The sequence below is a fragment of the Lithobates pipiens genome, unplaced genomic scaffold (genome assembly GCF_037356315.1).
Source record: "Lithobates pipiens isolate NorthernLeopardFrog02 unplaced genomic scaffold, aLitPip1_a1.2 Scaffold_27, whole genome shotgun sequence".
NCBI classification, from domain to species: domain Eukaryota; kingdom Metazoa; phylum Chordata; class Amphibia; order Anura; family Ranidae; genus Lithobates; species Lithobates pipiens.
Window position 1 is genome coordinate 20,560,562 of NW_027507788.1, and position 17,270 is coordinate 20,577,831.

The 17,270-nt window shown below is 40.5% G+C and overlaps 1 protein-coding gene across 1 annotated transcript in view; it reads right to left on the bottom strand.

Annotated features, from left to right (window-relative positions):
- Positions 1–2,992: 2,992 nt before the first annotated feature.
- The window catches only part of LOC143933636 (sialic acid-binding Ig-like lectin 8), a 50,305-nt gene continuing 36,027 nt past the window's right edge, over positions 2,993–17,270 (bottom strand). The window contains exons 6-11 of the mRNA XM_077456588.1: positions 15,736–15,987; positions 11,575–11,610; positions 7,426–7,473; positions 7,135–7,257; positions 5,286–5,341; positions 2,993–3,391 (exon numbers count right to left, since the gene is read on the bottom strand). Coding sequence (XP_077312714.1) covers positions 3,377–3,391; positions 5,286–5,341; positions 7,135–7,257; positions 7,426–7,473; positions 11,575–11,610; positions 15,736–15,987 — 530 coding nt within the window. The 3' untranslated portion in view covers positions 2,993–3,376. The remainder of the gene's footprint in view (positions 3,392–5,285; positions 5,342–7,134; positions 7,258–7,425; positions 7,474–11,574; positions 11,611–15,735; positions 15,988–17,270) is intronic.

A 17,270-nucleotide genomic window follows, 5' to 3' on the forward strand; every position in this document is an offset into this window, starting at 1 on the left:
AAATAACAGTAATAATAGTTTATTATTATTATTATTATTGTTATTATTAATAATTTGTTCTGTTCCATTTGTTTAGATGCGGCATTCATTATTTCGCATGTAAAAAAAACCCCCGGAAATTAAAAAAAAAATAGGAAATTCTAAACCCCCAAAAATTTTAAAATCTGAAATAACAAATCTGAAATAACAACTAACTAATAATAAAAAAAAACACGTACACTCTAAAAAAATTGTAAATTCTGGAATTTGAAAAAAAATCGTAAATTTGGAAATAAAAAAAAACCCTGGAAATTCGAAATAAATCGTAAGTTAGAAATAAATCGTAAATTCTAAAAAAAATATTTGAAAGTTCAAAAAAAAAATCGCAAATTCAGAAAAAATCGGAAATTTGGAAATGTGAAAAACAAAACGGAAATTCGGCAATTAAAAAAAAAAATAGGAAATTTTGAAAATCGAAACCCCAAAAATTTGAAAATCTGAAATAACAACTAATTAATAATAACTTAACTATTACTAACTATTAAATTATAGGTATTGGAATTCCCTTTTCAAATTTGGCTGTCAGTGAACATAACCAATACAAATTTCTCAGAAGTTTCAAATCATCCAAAATAACGAATCATAATAATCCAAATTAATAATAATAAATTACAATAATAATAATAATAATAAAAAAAGTTTTATTATTATTAATTTGTTCCATTACATTTAATTAGATGGGGCATTTGTTATTTTGATAATTCCTAACTTCAGATCAATTTGTATTTGTTACTTTCACTAACAGCCAAATTTGAAAGGAAATTACAATAACTATAATATATAGTTATTTAGAATTTTCAGTTTTTCGTTCTTTTGAATGTTACAGATTTTCTTTCTCTTTGGATTTCTAATTTTCAGATTTTCAGATTTTCTTTTTTTGGATTTTCAATCTTTCTAATTTCCGAACTTTCTAATTTCCAAATTTCTGATAAAAACAAAAAAGAATTAAACGAAAACAAATTATTTGGCAGTGCACATATCTAATTCTAAGGTAAATTTCTCATAATGTGCTAGTATGTTATGCATACTAGCACATTGTGACATTGCCTTGCAGGGAATTTTTTTTTTTTTTAATAACCACCTGTGGTTTACTACCACTTGAAGTTGAAATCGGGTCGCAATATTTATTTCAAATAAATAAAATGACAGCATCATTAATTGTATCAGATTCAGAATAATTTATTAATTCCAAAGGGAAATTATTAGATAGAATAAGAATAGAATGAACCTTAAAGGGTAAGTTCACCTTTTCACACATTTCCCATAAAGGTCCCCATGCACCACAATGTCCCTAATATATTAAAATGCTGTGCTCCATTCACCAAATAAATACCCAGCTCTTCAGCTGACACCATTGTCCTTCCCGTTCCATCCTGCAGATGGCAGGATGCACCCAACTCCAGATGTACACCCCCAGGAAATCCACAAGCTCCCCTTCGCACATGCCCGGTTTGCATTCAAAGGAGCAGACTGGGCATGTGCGAAGGGGATCTCGTGGCTTTCCGGGGGGTGTACATCTGGAGTTGGGTGCATCCTGCCATCTGCAGGATGGAACGGGAAGGACAATGGTGTCAGCTGAAGAGGTGGGCACTGGTTTGAGAAATAGAGCACAGCTTTATATTGGGGGCACTGTGGTGCATAGGGATCTTTTTTGGAAATATATGTAAGGGTTAACTCACTCTTTAAACACCATAAAGTGGGCGATAAAGATTCATACTGGAGCTAGAAGCAGAATAATTTCTAGATGTGTTTATCCAGGATCAGAGTATCTTTCAGATTCAGCTCTTCATATCGGTCACATCCAGTTGTAAAGCCATCCAGAATAAAGCGGGTGGAGAGTATGGAGACCCTAGAATGTGGCTAGTAGACATGTACAATTCATTTCTTTCCGAATTCGTTTTTTTAAACGAATTTCGACAAATTTTTTAATTCGGAAATATCCTTTGACAAACTTTTCAGAATATTCGTAAATGTGAATATTCGAAAATTCGTAAGCCCAAAAAAAATTCGTAAATTTGGGAATTCAAAAAAAAAAAAGAAAATTTGGAAATTCTAAAAATCATAAATTTGAAAAAAAAAAGTAAATTTGAAAATTCAAAACATATCGTAAATTTGGCAACTTGAAGAAAATTATAAATTTGGAAATTCAAAAAAAAATTGGAAAGTCTAAATATTGGAAATTCCTGAAAAAAAATCTGAAATTCAGAAATGCCAAAAAAAAAAAGAAAAAGAAAATTAGGAAAAAAATAGGAAATTTGTTAATTCGGAAATATCCGAATTAACGAAAACCCCTTTGTCAAACTTTTCAGAATATTCGTAAATGTGAATATTCGAAAATTCGTAAGCCCGAAAAAAAATTCATAAATTTGGAAATTCTAAAAATCATAAAATTGAAAAAAAAAGTAAATTTTAAAATTCAAAACATATCGTAAATTTGGCAACTTGAAGAAAATTATAAATTCGGAAATTAAAAAAAAAATTGGAAAGTCTAAATATTGGAAATTCCTGAAAAAATATCTGAAATTCAGAAATGCAAAAAAAGAAAAAGAAAAAGAAAATTAGAAAAAAAATAGGAAATTTTAAGCCCGGAAAATTTGAAAATCTGAAATAATAACTTATAATAACTTAACTATTACTAACTATTAAATTATAGGTTATTGTAATTTCCTTTCAAATTTGACTGTTAGTGTACATAACAAATACAAATTTATCTGAAGTTACGAATTATCCGAAAAAACGAATGCCATATCTAAACGAATGGAACGTGATAAATTAATAATAATAAATAACAATAGTACTAATAAACTTTTTATTATTATTTATTAATAATTTGTTCTGTTCCATTTGTTTAGATGCAGCATTTGTTATTTCGGATAATTTGTAACTTTGGATAAATTTGTATTCGTTACGTTCACTAACAGTCAAATTTGAAAGGAAATTATAATACCTATAATTTAACAGTTACTATTTCAGATTTTCAAATTTTGGGGTTTTCGGAATTTTAGAATTTAGAATTGCAAATTTCCGAATTTTCTAATTTCCGAATGTATGAATTTCCACATGTACAAATTCACGAATGAACGAATTTACACATGTATGAATTTTCTAATTACGATCATAACAAATGATCCAAAAAACTTAAAAAACAAAACAAAAAAAACAAATGAAACGAAAACGAACACATTTTTTGCCAATGCACATTTCTAGTAAGTAGCAGAACTTAAAGGAACAGAGTCCTCCAACAACAATAAATAATGATGTGAGCCTTCCGGCCTTCCCGCATGGCGGTTTGGAGAGATGACGATGATGTCAAAGTTCATAAATCTTTTCATAAAACTTAATTATTGAAGCCCTTGAAAAGAAAAATTTATATATAAAGTTATACAAGTGCAAAATACACAAGCCAATCTCTATAAACATTATCTAAAATAAAATGAACAGGCAAGTAGAGTTAAAACAATTTAGTCAATATGATAGCCAGCCAACTAGGATTTACCAAAGCAGATGTTCCTTCGAGCAGTATTAAACGCAAAAGCAAACATTTATTATATTGCAGCTTTCCAATTCTTAGATGTGATGACTGCATTGGTTTCCTTTTCAGGCTCTCTTTCTTCTATTTCCATCTGGTGATCCAGCTAATAAGTCTGTTTTTTTTTTCCAAAGAACAAGCTCTCTTCCAGATATATCAGTTTACAGAGATGAGACAAACCATTTAACCGGGGGCAGGGGTGCTTACAATGATCATCTTTTATTTATTCAGGTAAAACCTTTATCCCAAAAGCGAGCTGTGGTTTAGCTTCAATTTATTAGTGTATTTAAATCTACTAGTACATCTTGCCCCCCCCCCCCTTATATTGCCAATGCTGATGTCTGCAGTGCCCCATGTGCTCCTCCATCCAAAGGGGAGGCACTCTAAAACAGGAGGTGTGAGGAGGTGAAAACAGAGGGAAAAAGCCCCATCATTGTGTCCCATTGTTGGTCTCATTGGGAGGAGTCGTGTCCTATCACTGGGTATCATTGGGCCCTATTGTTGATCTCATTGGGAGGAATAGTGCCCCGTCATTGGGTGTCATTGGGCAGAATAGTGCCCCATCATTGGGCAGAATAGTGCCCTTTCATTGGGTGCCATTGGGCCTCATTGTCGGTGTCATTGGGAGATATTGTGCACCGTCATTGGTAAAAGTGGGAGGAATTGTGCCCCGTTATTGGTGTAATTTGGCCCAATTGTTTGTGCCATTGGGCCTAATTGGGCCCCATTAATGGTGTCATTGGACCCCATTGTTGGTCTCATTGCGAGGAATAGTGCCCCATCATTGGGTGTCATTGGGCCCCATCGTTGGTCTCATTGGGACGAATAATGCCCCATTATTGGGTGTGTTTGGGCCCCAATGTTGGTCTTATTGGCTGGAATAGTGCCTTTTCATTAGGTGTAATTGGGTCCCATTGGTGTCATTGGGAGAAATTGCACCCCATCATTGGTATAAGTGGGAGGAATTGTGCCCATTATTGGTGTCATTAGGCCCAATTGTTTGTGCCATTGGGCCCAATTTTTTATATCAGTGGGAGAAATTGTGCCCCATCATTGGGTGTCATTAGGCCCCATTGTTCATCTCATTGGGAGGAATAGTGCCCCAGCATTGGGTGTCATTGGGCCCCATTGTTGGTCTCATTGGGAGGAATAGTGCCCCATCATTGGGTGTCAGTGTGCCCCATTGTTGGTGTCAGTGGGAAAAATTGTGCCTCATCATTGGTATTAGTGGGAGAAATTGTTCCCCTTCATTGGTGTAATTGGGGGTAATAATGGCCACAAGGGCCGGGTAAAAGCAAGCAATGGGTCACATCTGGCCCCTGGGCCGTAGTTTGGAGACTACTGCTCTAGACCAACAAGCATTTAACTCCTGCACTTCGGTGGTGGGAAGGGGGACCCACTTCAATAACTCTATGACTAAGCCTCAATGGGTGAGACGAAATTTGTCAGTAGGTGTGGCAATCAGAAGCAGATTTGTTTTCTAACTTTTGTAGTTGGACTTTAAACCGGGCTAAATAGAAAGTCTAGGGGTCACTGCTCCTGTATGCATGTGTAGGGCCAGATCCATTAGTTTCCTTTGCATCTTTTAACATATTAAACTCTCCGTAAACCCATTGGTTTAAAATTCTTTCATGCGTATTAAGGCCTAACAGTTGAAGTATAGGTATATATGGATTGGATGCATTCATCCCACCAATAACCAGGAATGGTCATATACCTTGTAGGCCGATGCCGTTCCCTGTGAACTGAGTTCCTGACCATTGTTGATTATACCTAGAAAAGGAAAACATGTATGAAGATTTTCTCAATGGGCAGGTATTGGCCACATTCATTACATACATAGAACAACAAACAGTAACCGTTATTAGGTGCAGTGTACCCCGGTAGCCAATGATGGGTAGAATGATGGTTGAATGCTTAGTGCTCTTGGGATTCCGCGTTGGGATCCTGTTAATAATTCCCACTGGGGACACTATCAGAATCCCATTTGTATGATCTCTGTCTTTGTTGATGGCGCACGATGGGGCACTATTCCTCACACTTACACCAATGATGGGGCACTATTCCTCCCACTTACACCAATGATGGGGCACTATTCCTCCCACTTACACCAATGATAGAACACTATTCCTCCCAGTGACACAGATAGGACACTATTCCTCCTACTGACAACAGCAATGGATCACTCTTCCTCCCACTGACACCAATGATGGGGCACCAGGGCTGCCATCAGGGGGCTACAGCTGGTACACATGTAAGGGGCCCGCATGTCCGAGGGGCCCGGACCACAGGTCACAACCCAGGCTATCTTTAACGCAAGGCAGGTACCGTCAGAGCGGACCAGGTGCCAGAATGCAGGGGAGGGTGGAGAGGTGGGTGGAGATGGAGGAGATGGGACTGGAGGTGGAGGACATGGAATAGAAGACATGGGATTGCAGGAGGACAAAGAGAACACGGGACAGAGAACATGGGATGGAGAAGGAAGAGGACGTGGGATGGCCAGTGGGCGGATTTGATGGGACAGCCAGTGGGGGAATGTTGGTGGCCAGGCTCAGGGGGCCCAGGCCTAAAGCTGTTTAAAGGGCCCCGCCATTTCTGATGGCTGCCCTGTGGGGCACTATTCCTCCCACTGACACCAATGATAGGGCCCTATTCCTCCCACTGACACCAATGATAGGGCACTATTCCTCCCACTGACACCAATGATGGGGTACTATTCCTCCCACTGACACCAATGATAGGGCAATAATCCTCCCACTGGCACCAATGATAAGACACTCTTCCTTCCACTGACAGCAATGATGGGGTACTATTCCTCCCAGTGACACTAATGATAGGGCACTCTTCCTCCCACTGATACCAATGATAGGGCACTATTCCTCCCACTGATACCAATGATAGGGCACTATTCCTCCCACTGACACCAATGATAGGGCACTATCCCTCCCACTGACACCAATGATAGGGCACTATCCCTCCCACTGATACCAATGATAAGACACTCTTCCTCCCACTGACACCAATGATAAGACACTCTTCCTCCCACTGACACCAATGATAAGACACTCTTCCTCCCACTGACACCAGCAATGCAGCACTATTCCTCCCACTGACAGCAATGATGGGGTACTATTCCTCCCAGTGACACTAATGATGGGGCACTCTTCCTCCCACTGACAGATAGATTTGCCCTATTTTTTTTTTTTAATGCATGCAAAAAATTTTGATTAATGTTCCCAATGGTGCAAAAAGTACCTCAACAGTATAATGCATAATCTAAAAGTGCAACATAATAATAATATTTTGTCATAATACACATTATAATATTATAGTAATATAAAAATGTATGATGATTGGTTGAGTTAATGTGTAGCACAAATGCCATATATGGCCAAAATACAAATGCAAAATACAAATCATAATAGTATTAATAATAATAAAGAGATATTATTATGAATAAAAAGAATAATAATACACTAAAACAAAATAAAAATGTATAATGCTTGGTTGAGTTATTATATAGAACATATTACAATATTTTGTTTTCAGAGCATTTTAGTTCATACCTTGCTGTCTTCTCTTCATGTTTCTTCTCACAAAACAGAAAAGCGCTATAGCGATCAGCGACAGGACCAGGACATTTCCTGCTACCAGCCCAGCAAGGAGTCTGTAATCAATGTCCCTGGAAGCTGACAAAACAGCCATTTTAAATGTCCTGATATGGTAGGAACACGTATGGTTTTCATTCATCATCATCATCATCATCATCATCATCATCATCATCACACTATCCGATACATTTAAAATAGATCTAAACTCTAAATGGACAACATTTATTTTGCTAATATTTTGCTTACCTTGCTGAGGTGAAGCTGCGGTGACTTCTTCCAGATCAGGAGTTGCATCTGTAATACAATCATCCTTTAGATTGTCAGCTCACATGGGCAAGACTATCATTCTAACAGAATCGTTACTTTGCTGTCTATGTTTTGCTAATAATGTTGAATAATAGTAACAATCATAGCAACATACTTATATCCAAGAGTGTAACTATAGCCATAGCAGGTTATGCAACTGCTATGGGGCCCAGAAGTATATGGGGGGGGGGGGGGCAAAACTTATTACACAATGGGGGGTTATTTACTAAAGGCAAATCCACTTTGCACTGCAAGTGTACTTGGAAGTGCAGTCACTGTAGTTCCAAGGGGGACATGCAAGGGAAATAAAAAAACAGCATTTTAGCTTGCACATGATTAGATGATAAAATCAGCAGAGCTTCCCCTCATTTCAGATCTACCCCTCAGATTTAAAGCGACTGCACTTCAAGTGAACTTTGAGTGCAAAGTGGATTTGCCTTTCGTAAATAACCCCCAGTGTCATGTAGTAATAAAATTTGGCACAGAAAATAACATACATGTATATATAGTTTGAGGACATTTAAAAAATTGATATGGAAATTATATTATGGAGGATTTGTCTTTTTGGTGGGGACCCTTGGGGGTTTGCTACAAAGCCCCATCACATATAGGTATGGATCTGCTAAATTGGTGAATGGTTAATTAAAATGGTATGGTATGATACTTTATAGAATGGTATGGTATGGTATTGTATGGTATTGTACAGTAAGGTATGGTATTGGATGGAATAGTATGGTATGGTATAGTATGGTACAGTAGAGTATGGTATAATATGACATGGCATGGTAGGGTGCAGTAGGGTATGGTATTGGATGGAATAGTATGGTATGGTATTGTATGGTACAGTAGGGTATGGTATACTATGGCATGGTAGGGTACAGTAGGATATGGTATGGTATAGTCGGGTATGGTATTGTATGGAATAGTATGGTATGGTATTGTATGGTACAGTAGGGTATGGTATACTATGGCATGGTAGGGTGCAGTAGGGTATGGTATGGTATAGTCGGGTATGGCATTGTATGGAATAGTATGGTATGGTACAGTAGGGTATGGTATACTATGGCATGGTAGGGTGCAGTAGGGTATGGTATTGTATGGAATAGTATGGTATGGCACAGTAGGGTATGGTATTGCATGGAATAGTATGGTATGATACAGTAGGGTATGGTATTGTATGGTATGGTACAGTAGGGTGTTATACTATGGTGTGGCATGGTATGGTTTGCTTTTATCTTCAGACATGTGAGTGCAATACATTTTTTTTTTATAAATATATTTTTTTTATTATTACATACTAAACTAGGAGCTTGTTATGTCATACATGCCCCCTTTATACTGAGAGTGGATTCGAGGAGCCATGGATGTTTGAGGCTGTTCCAATCATCTGTGTGGGGTTTATCCCTTTCTATCTTTCTTGGAGTGACTTTGGGAAGCATTATCCTTTTTTCTCATTTTTATTCACATTCATTATATATACTGTATGTATGGATTGCTTTGAAGACTGTTTGTATCACTATTTCTAATCACATTTATTTGTTGACTAATGATAAGCACTTACCTTTTGTTTAAATATAATATGGTATGGCATGGTAGGGTAAGGTACACAATGGTATAGTATGAATGGTATAATATGGTATGGAATAGAATGATATAATATGGTCCTGTATGGAAAAGAATGGTATAATATGGTATGGAATGGAATAGAATGGTATGGAATAGAATGGTACAGTGCCTTGAAAAAGTATTCATACCCCTTGACATTTTCCACATTTTGTCATGTTATAACCAAAAATGTAAATGTATTTTATTGGGATTTTATGTGATAGACACAAAGTGGCACATAATTGTGAAGTGGAAGGAAAATGATAAATGGTTTTCCAATTTTTTTTACAAGTAAATATGTGAAGAGTGTGGGGGGCATTTGTATGGCGCCCCTCCTGAGTCAATACTTTGTAGAACCTCCTTTCACTGCAATTACAGCTGCAAGTCTTTTTAGGGATGTCTCTACCACATTTTTGCCCGTTCTTTTTTGCAAAATAGCTCAAGCTCTGTCAGATTGGATGGAGAGTGTCTGCGAACAGCAATATTCAAGTCTTGCCACAGATTCTTAATTGGATTTAGGTCTGGAATTTGACTGGGCCATTCTAACACATGAATATGCTTTGATCTAAGCCATTCCATTGTAGCTCTGGCTGTATGTTTAGGGTCGTTGTCCTGTTGGAAGGTGAACCTCCACCTCAGTCTCAAGTCTTTTGCAGACTCTAATGCCCTGTACACACGGTCAGAAAATGTCCGTTTGGATTATATTGTCGGAAAATCCGGTCGTGTGTGGGCTCTATCGGACTTTTTCCGTCAGAAAAAATTTGAGAGCAAGATCTAAAATTTTCCGATAAAAAAATCCGATCTGACTTTTTCCAATCATTTGTAGAGAATTCCGATCGGAACAAAGTGCCACGCATGCTCAGATCAAATTCCGAAACCAAAGCTATTGGCTACTAGCCTCTACGTAGTCCCGTCGTACGCAACGAACATCACCTCGTTCCGAACGATCAGATTTTCCAGCAACTTTGTCCGACCGTGTGTATCCAACACCAGTTTTGGACAAAATATTTTTTGTGGTCGGAATGTCCCACGGTGTGTACAAGGCATAACAGGTTTTCTTCTGAGATTGTCCTGTGTTTGGCTCCATCCATCTTCCCATCATTTTTGACCAGCTTCCATGTACCTGCTGAACGAAAACACCTTCACAACATGATGCTGCCACCACCATGTATCACGGTAGGGATGGTGTGTTCAGGGTGATGTGCAGTGTTAGTTTTTCATCACACATAGCATTTTGCTTTTAGGCCAAAAAGTTAAGATTTGGTCTCCTGACCAGAGAACCTTCTTCCACAAGTTTGCTGTGTCCCCCACATGGCTTCTCGCAAACTGCAAACAGGACTTCTCTTGTCTTTCTTTCAACAATGGCTTTCTTCTTGCCACTCTTCCATAAAGGGCAGATTTGTGGAGAGCACGACTAATAGTTGTCCTGTGGACAGATTTTCCCACCTGAGCTGTGGATCTCTGCAGCTCCTCCAGAGTTACCATGGGCCTCTTGGCTACTTTTCTGATGAATGTTCTCCTTGCCCGGCCGGTCAGTTTAGGTGGACGGCCATGTCTTGGTAGGTTTGCAGTTGTGCCATACTCTTTCCATTTTCAGATGATGGATTGAACAGAGCTCCGTGAGATGTTCATAGCTTAGGATAGTTATTTATAACCCAACCCTGCTTTATACTTCTCCACAACATTAAGCTTAACCTGTCTGGTGTGTTCCTTGGCCTTCATAATGCTGTTTGTTAACTAAAGTTCTCTAACAAACCTCTAAGGGTTTAACAGAACAGCTGTATTTATACTGAGATTAAATTACACACAGGTGGACTCTATTTACTAATTAGGTGACTTCTGAAGGCAATTGGTTCCACTGAATTTTAGCTAGGGGGTATCAGAGTAAAGGGGGCTGAATACAAATGCACGCTACACTTTTTAGATATTTATGTGGAAAAAATGTTGAAAACCTTTTATCATTTTCCTTCCACTTCACAGTTATGTGCCACTTTGTGTTGGTCTATCACATAAAATCCCAATAATTTTTTTTTACATTTTTGGTTGTAACATGACAAAATGAGGAAAATTTCAAGGCATATGAATACTTTTTCAAGGCACTGTAAATTATGGTATGGAATAGAATGGTGTATGTTATGGAGTGGAATGGTATAACATGGTATGGAATAGAATGATATAATATGGTAGGCATAATATGAAATGGAATGGTATGGTATGGAATAGAATGGTATAATATGAAATGGAATGGTATGGTATGGAATAGAATGGTATAATATGAAATGGAATGGTATGGTATGCAATAGAATGGTATAATATGGTAAGGTACTGTATATATGGTATTGAATATAATGGTATAATATGATATGGTATGGCATGGTGAGGTTTGCTTGGGCCACTGTTGGCCCTTTTGTCTTCAGAACATCTATTAATTCAACAAAAATAAATAATACACAAATATAATATAAAAGGTAAATCAATTCTTACCAGCATAGAAGTTGTCATTGGGTTCTACTTTGCTGGCTGCAAGAAAGTGACATTACAATTCAGTATTGATGATGGGTATGAGGATGACATATAAAACAAATTCAGAGAAAGTAACAACCAATCAAATGTTTTCTTTATTGAATTTGATCTAACTTGCACTAAGAAAAATAACATGATACTCGTAAAAAAAAATAAAAAAATAACTTGAAACAGTTCTTAGCCCCTGTACACACGGTCAGAGATTCCGACAACCAAATCCGTCGGATTTTGTCCGATGGATCTTGTCTGAAAACTGTTGCATACACACGGTCGGACAAAGTTGTCGGAAAATCCGAACGTTCAGAACGTGATGACGTAATTTCGTTACGATGGGACTACGTTCAGGCTAGTAGCCAATAGCTTTGATGTAGGAATTTGATCTGAGCAGGCATGACACTTTGTCCGATCGGAATTCTCTACACATGATCGGAGTATGTCCTATCGGACCAGTTTGTTGGAAAATATTTCCAACAAGTTGGAAAATTGGGTCCGACGGATATTCCGACGGAAACAGTCCGATGCAGACCACACACAGTCGGATTATCTGACAAAACGGTCCGATAGGACACATTCCGTCAGAATCTCCGACCGTGTGTACAAGGGCTTACTGATTTGTAATGCCACACACAGTCAGGAATTCTGACGGAAAAAGTAAGTTCGGATTATGTTGTCGGAAAATCCGATCGTGTGTGGGCTCTATCGGACTTTTTCCGTCGGAATTTCCGACGGAAAAAGTTTGAGAGCTGGATCTAAAAATCCAATCGGACTTTTTCCGCTTGTGTGTAGAGAATTCCGATGCACAAAGTGCCACGCATGCTCAGAAAAAATTTGGAGACGAAAGCTATTGGCTACTGGCCTCTACGTAGTCCCGGCATACATTTTGTAGGTCACCTCGTTCCGAGCGATCGGATTTTCCGACAACTTTGTGCAACCGTGTGTATGCAACACAAGTTTCGGCCAAAATCCGTCTTAAAAATTCTGACGGATTTTGTGGTCGGAATGTCCGACCGTGTGTATGGGGCATAACACATTCTTTACTTAAAACGTCTCCAGGCAATTGTTGAGTCCATACATACTCGTACATTGCAGTACCAATCAGTAAACATGTATTATTCATTGTGAATGGCACCCCCAAGACACTAGGTAGTCGGCTTTGAATTATAATGCACAAAAAAGGCATGCAATTTTTTTGGGATGAGATAAGACACCACAGGGGACCAAAAGAATGCATGATCACTGAGGAGCAATGTTTTGGGACTGCACAGGGACCCGTCATTCTCATGTGATGCCTTGTGTGATTGTGTGTCATTGATCCCTTGTGATACATTTGCAGCCCATTCATAATAAATGACTGCCTTAAATCCGAACTCCAGGAAAATAACTAACTATACAGACAAAATACATTTATGGGGCTGTTTTTTCTGCCAAAGAGTTTGCTTTTCGATCCATCCGGTCCTGAGATTTACACAGCTCTGCCGTACTCCACAACCCTGTCTGGCAGGGAAGGGAACTTAATTTTTTTTGCTGTTGTATTTAAGTTACCAGACTTTTTGACAGCAAAGGTCAGACAGAACAAGTCAGTCGGACAATTCGATCATGTGTGGGCTCCATCGGACCTTTGCTTGCCAAAAATCTGTTCGTGTGTATGCTAGTCCGACGGACACAAACCAACGCTAGGACAGCTATTGGCTACTGGCTATGAACTTCCTTATTCTAGTCCGGTCGTACGTCATCACGTTCGAATCCGTCGGACTTTGGTGTGATTGTGTGTGGCCAAGTCCGTTCATTCGGAAAGTCCGTCGGAAAGACTGTCGGACCTAGTCCCTCGAAAAGTCCGGTCATGTGTACGCGGCATTACAGATCTTGACGATGAAACAGACTGACGAGTTCATATCACTGTCACTCTACTCTTTCCTCCTATCAGTTGTCCATAAATATTTTCACCTTATGCCGCGTACACACGATCAAACAATCGGGTGGAAAAGTCCGGCAAACTCAAGTCCGCCGGACAATCCCCCCGTGTGTAGCCTCCGGCATACTTTTTTGACCCGAAAGTACGGCGGACTTAGAAAGTAGTTTTGCACTCCAATCTTCCCGCTGGACTTGCATTTCAGCGGACAATTAGGCCGTGCGTATGCCAGTCCGCCGTACTTTTGAAATGAACGGACTTTTCCCGCCCGGAGAAAAGTCCGCTCATTTCAAGCGGGTCTCCAGGTAGGCGGGGCCCGCGAAGCAGACGTCGCTGGCCCCGCCACCTGGTATGGACTTAAAGGGGAACCCCAACGGCCAGGTCCACATCAGACCCTTGTCCGAGCACGCTACCCGGCCGGCCAGGAAAGGGGGGGCAAGCGAGCGCCCCCCCCCCCCTCCTGAGCCGTACCAGGCCGTGTGCCCTCAACATGGGGGGGGGCCTTTGGGAAGGGGGCCGTGCAGCCCCCCCACCCCAAAGCACCTTGTCCCCATGTTGATGAGGACAAGGGCCTCTTCCCGACAACCCTGGCCGTTGGTTGTCGGGGTCTGCGGGCGAGGGGCTTATAAGAATCCGGGAGCCCCCTTTAATAAGGGGGCCCCCGGATACCGGCCCCCCACCCTATGTGAATGAGTATGGGGTACAATGTACCCCTACCCATTCACCTGTGAAAAAAGTACAAAAAAAAACACAACACAGGGTAAAAATCGTTTATTGCACAGCTCCGGGGGTCTTCCGTCTTCGGGGGTCTTCTCGCCGGACTCCTCCGCTATCTTCTTCTAGCTCTTTTGCTAGCAGAGGAGCCCGGCTTTCTTCCTCGCCGCCGCCCTTCTTCCGACTTCGGGGGTCTTGTCCCCCTCTTCGGTTCTTCTGTCGGGCCACCGCGCCTTCTTATAGCTCTTTTACAGGCGGTGGCCTGGTCTTCTGTCGCCGCTGTCGACGCTGTTGTTGCCGCCGCTGCCTTCTGTTCTTCTGTTCTCTTCTTCTCTTCAGATCTTGACTCGTCGCTCCCTCCGCTCACAATGGCTCTGGCGCGACGCGCGGCGACTTATATAGGGACATCGCCGGATGATGTCCCCGCCTATTATGATGTCACAGTCCCAGCATCCTCTGGGACTGTGACACCATAATGGGCGGGGACATCATCCGGTGATGTCCCTATATAAGTCGCCGCACGCTGCGAGGCAACATCTGAAGAGAAGAACAGAAGGCGGCGGTGGCGGCGACAGAAGACCGGGCCACCACCTGTAAAAGAGCTATAAGAAGGCACGGTGGCCCGGCAGAAGAACCGAAGAGGGGGACAAGACCCACGAAGTCGGAAGAAGAGGCCGCGGCGAGGAAGAAAGCCGGGCTCCTCCGCTAGCAAAAGAGCTAGAAGAAGATAGCGGAGGAGGGCGGCGAGAAGACCCCCGGAGCTGTGCAATAAACTATTTTTACCCTGTGTTGTGTTTTTTTTTTTTTACTTTTTTCACAGGTGAATGGGTAGGTGTACATTGTACCCCATACTCATTCACATAGGGTGGGGGGCCGGTATCCGGGGGCCCCCTTATTAAAGGACTAAGTCTGCCGGATAGTCGGCTACGTGTGTACGCGGCATAAGAATCACATAACTTTCACCAAAGATTCACACATTTTTCCAACTGGATTCATTTGGAAAAATATGTGGATCCTAGGAAAAAGCAAAAATTGCTTGATGTTTAACTAACTCATAACTCCAGCCACAAATAATAAAATTAAATAAATCACCCATTAAAGGATAAAATAACAAAATTAGCTTTTACTGTAACATTCACCTTCAATACACAGATCGATTCCCCCCCTACCCAGTACTTTTTTTCCCACTAGATATCCTCAATCTAATGGCCAGCATCATTAAACCCACTTGCACTCAGCCTAAGTCCTCCTGGACTTGCCCATTGCCTGTAGCTGGACAGTGAAAGGAGAAGCAGCATAGTGATGAGCTCACCTCTCTGTCTCACTGCTCTCTCCTCCTATAAGCATGCCTCATGTTAGCACATGATCTGATTGGCTCCTTGTGCTGCTTCTTCCTCTTACACTCCTACTCCTACCCTGTACTGGGATTGCAAGAGGCTGATAGCAAATAAAACACAGGTTCACTTTAAATGACCGGTACTCTTTATTCCAGCACTTACATTCCACTTCAATGTCAACAAAGTCACTTGTGTCGCCATGATTGTTCTGTGCTGTACAGCTGTATGTGTTGGCATCGCTGGACTTTACATCTGCCAGGTAGAGTTCGAGCTTCTGTCCGGTCACACTGCTGGCTATGGTCTTCTCTCCTTTGGTCCAGGTCACTTCAGATGCTGGATTACTGTCCACCAAACACCTCAGAATCACGGACTGCCCTTCCTTCACGGACACTGTATGGTTCTCTAAAGTCGCTTCTACAGAAAACAAAAATTAGGAGATAATTATACAACTCAGGGCTTGTGTACACAGCTTCAGGACAAAAAAAAGAGCTCCAAAGATTAAATTTCTCTATTCGAGATCACATATGCAAAAGGTAAAGACAGTGTAGCGCTTCTATGGTGATAAGTGTAATCAACATGTATAAAAACAAGGGTAGTCATATAACAAAAATCATATGAATAATATAAATGGGTAAAGTAAAGTCCAATTAAAATGGGTATAAGCTTCCGTAATGTAGCTGGTACAGGAATGGTTGGACCGTTTCAAAGTAAGAGGAAGATCCTACTAAACGAATGTGTCCATGTAGATCAGCTTGTCTGTAAACATTAAGGAAGGTAGATAAATACTTCTTACCAACTCTGTTGGACTCACACAGTCATATGACAGTTGAGTCAGTAAAGCTTGAGGTCTCAATCTGGGACCAAGGAGTGGATGGAGGAAGGTCCGTCGAACTGGTGGGGAAACTCCAAACGACTGTATGCCCAATGATGTATTTCACAGGTGGGACATCAGGATAGTTTCTAATCCAGCTCAGACGCGGCCCGTTACACACCGATACTCCAATCACCCCAAAGTGGATGGGGAAGATGTTAGGGGTTTAGACCAAAAAGGAAAAAAGAAAAAGAAAAAAAGAAGAGCTCCACATGGTGCGGGTCAGATGGTATAAAATGGTAATTTATTAAAAGTCAAAAAAATTAATAATGACTTAGTGATCACGAAGAAATGGAATAAAAATGAGAATAAAAGCAATGTAGGGTGCCAACGGCTAGCCCGACGCGTTTCGACACATATGTCTTTGACAGGGGCATTTTTATTCCATTTCTTCGTGATCACTAAGTCATTATTAATTTTTTTGACTTTTAATAAATTACCATTTTATACCATCTGACCCGCACCATGTGGAGCTCTTCTTTTTTTCTTTTTCTTTTTTCCTTTTTGGTCTAAACCCCTAACATCTTCCCCTCCACTTTGGGGTGATTGGAGTATCGGTGTGTAGCGGGCCGCGTCTGAGCTGGATTAGAAACTATCCTGATGTCCCACCTGTGAAATACATCATTGGGCATACAGTTGTTTGGAGTTTCCCCACCAGTTCGACGGACCTTCCTCCATCCACTCCTTGGTCCCAGATTGAGACCTCAAGCTTTACTGACTCAACTGTCATACGACTGTGTGAGTCCAACAGAGTTGGTAAGAAGTATTTATCTACCTTCCTTAATGTTTACAGACAAGCTGATCTACATGGACACATTCGTTTAGT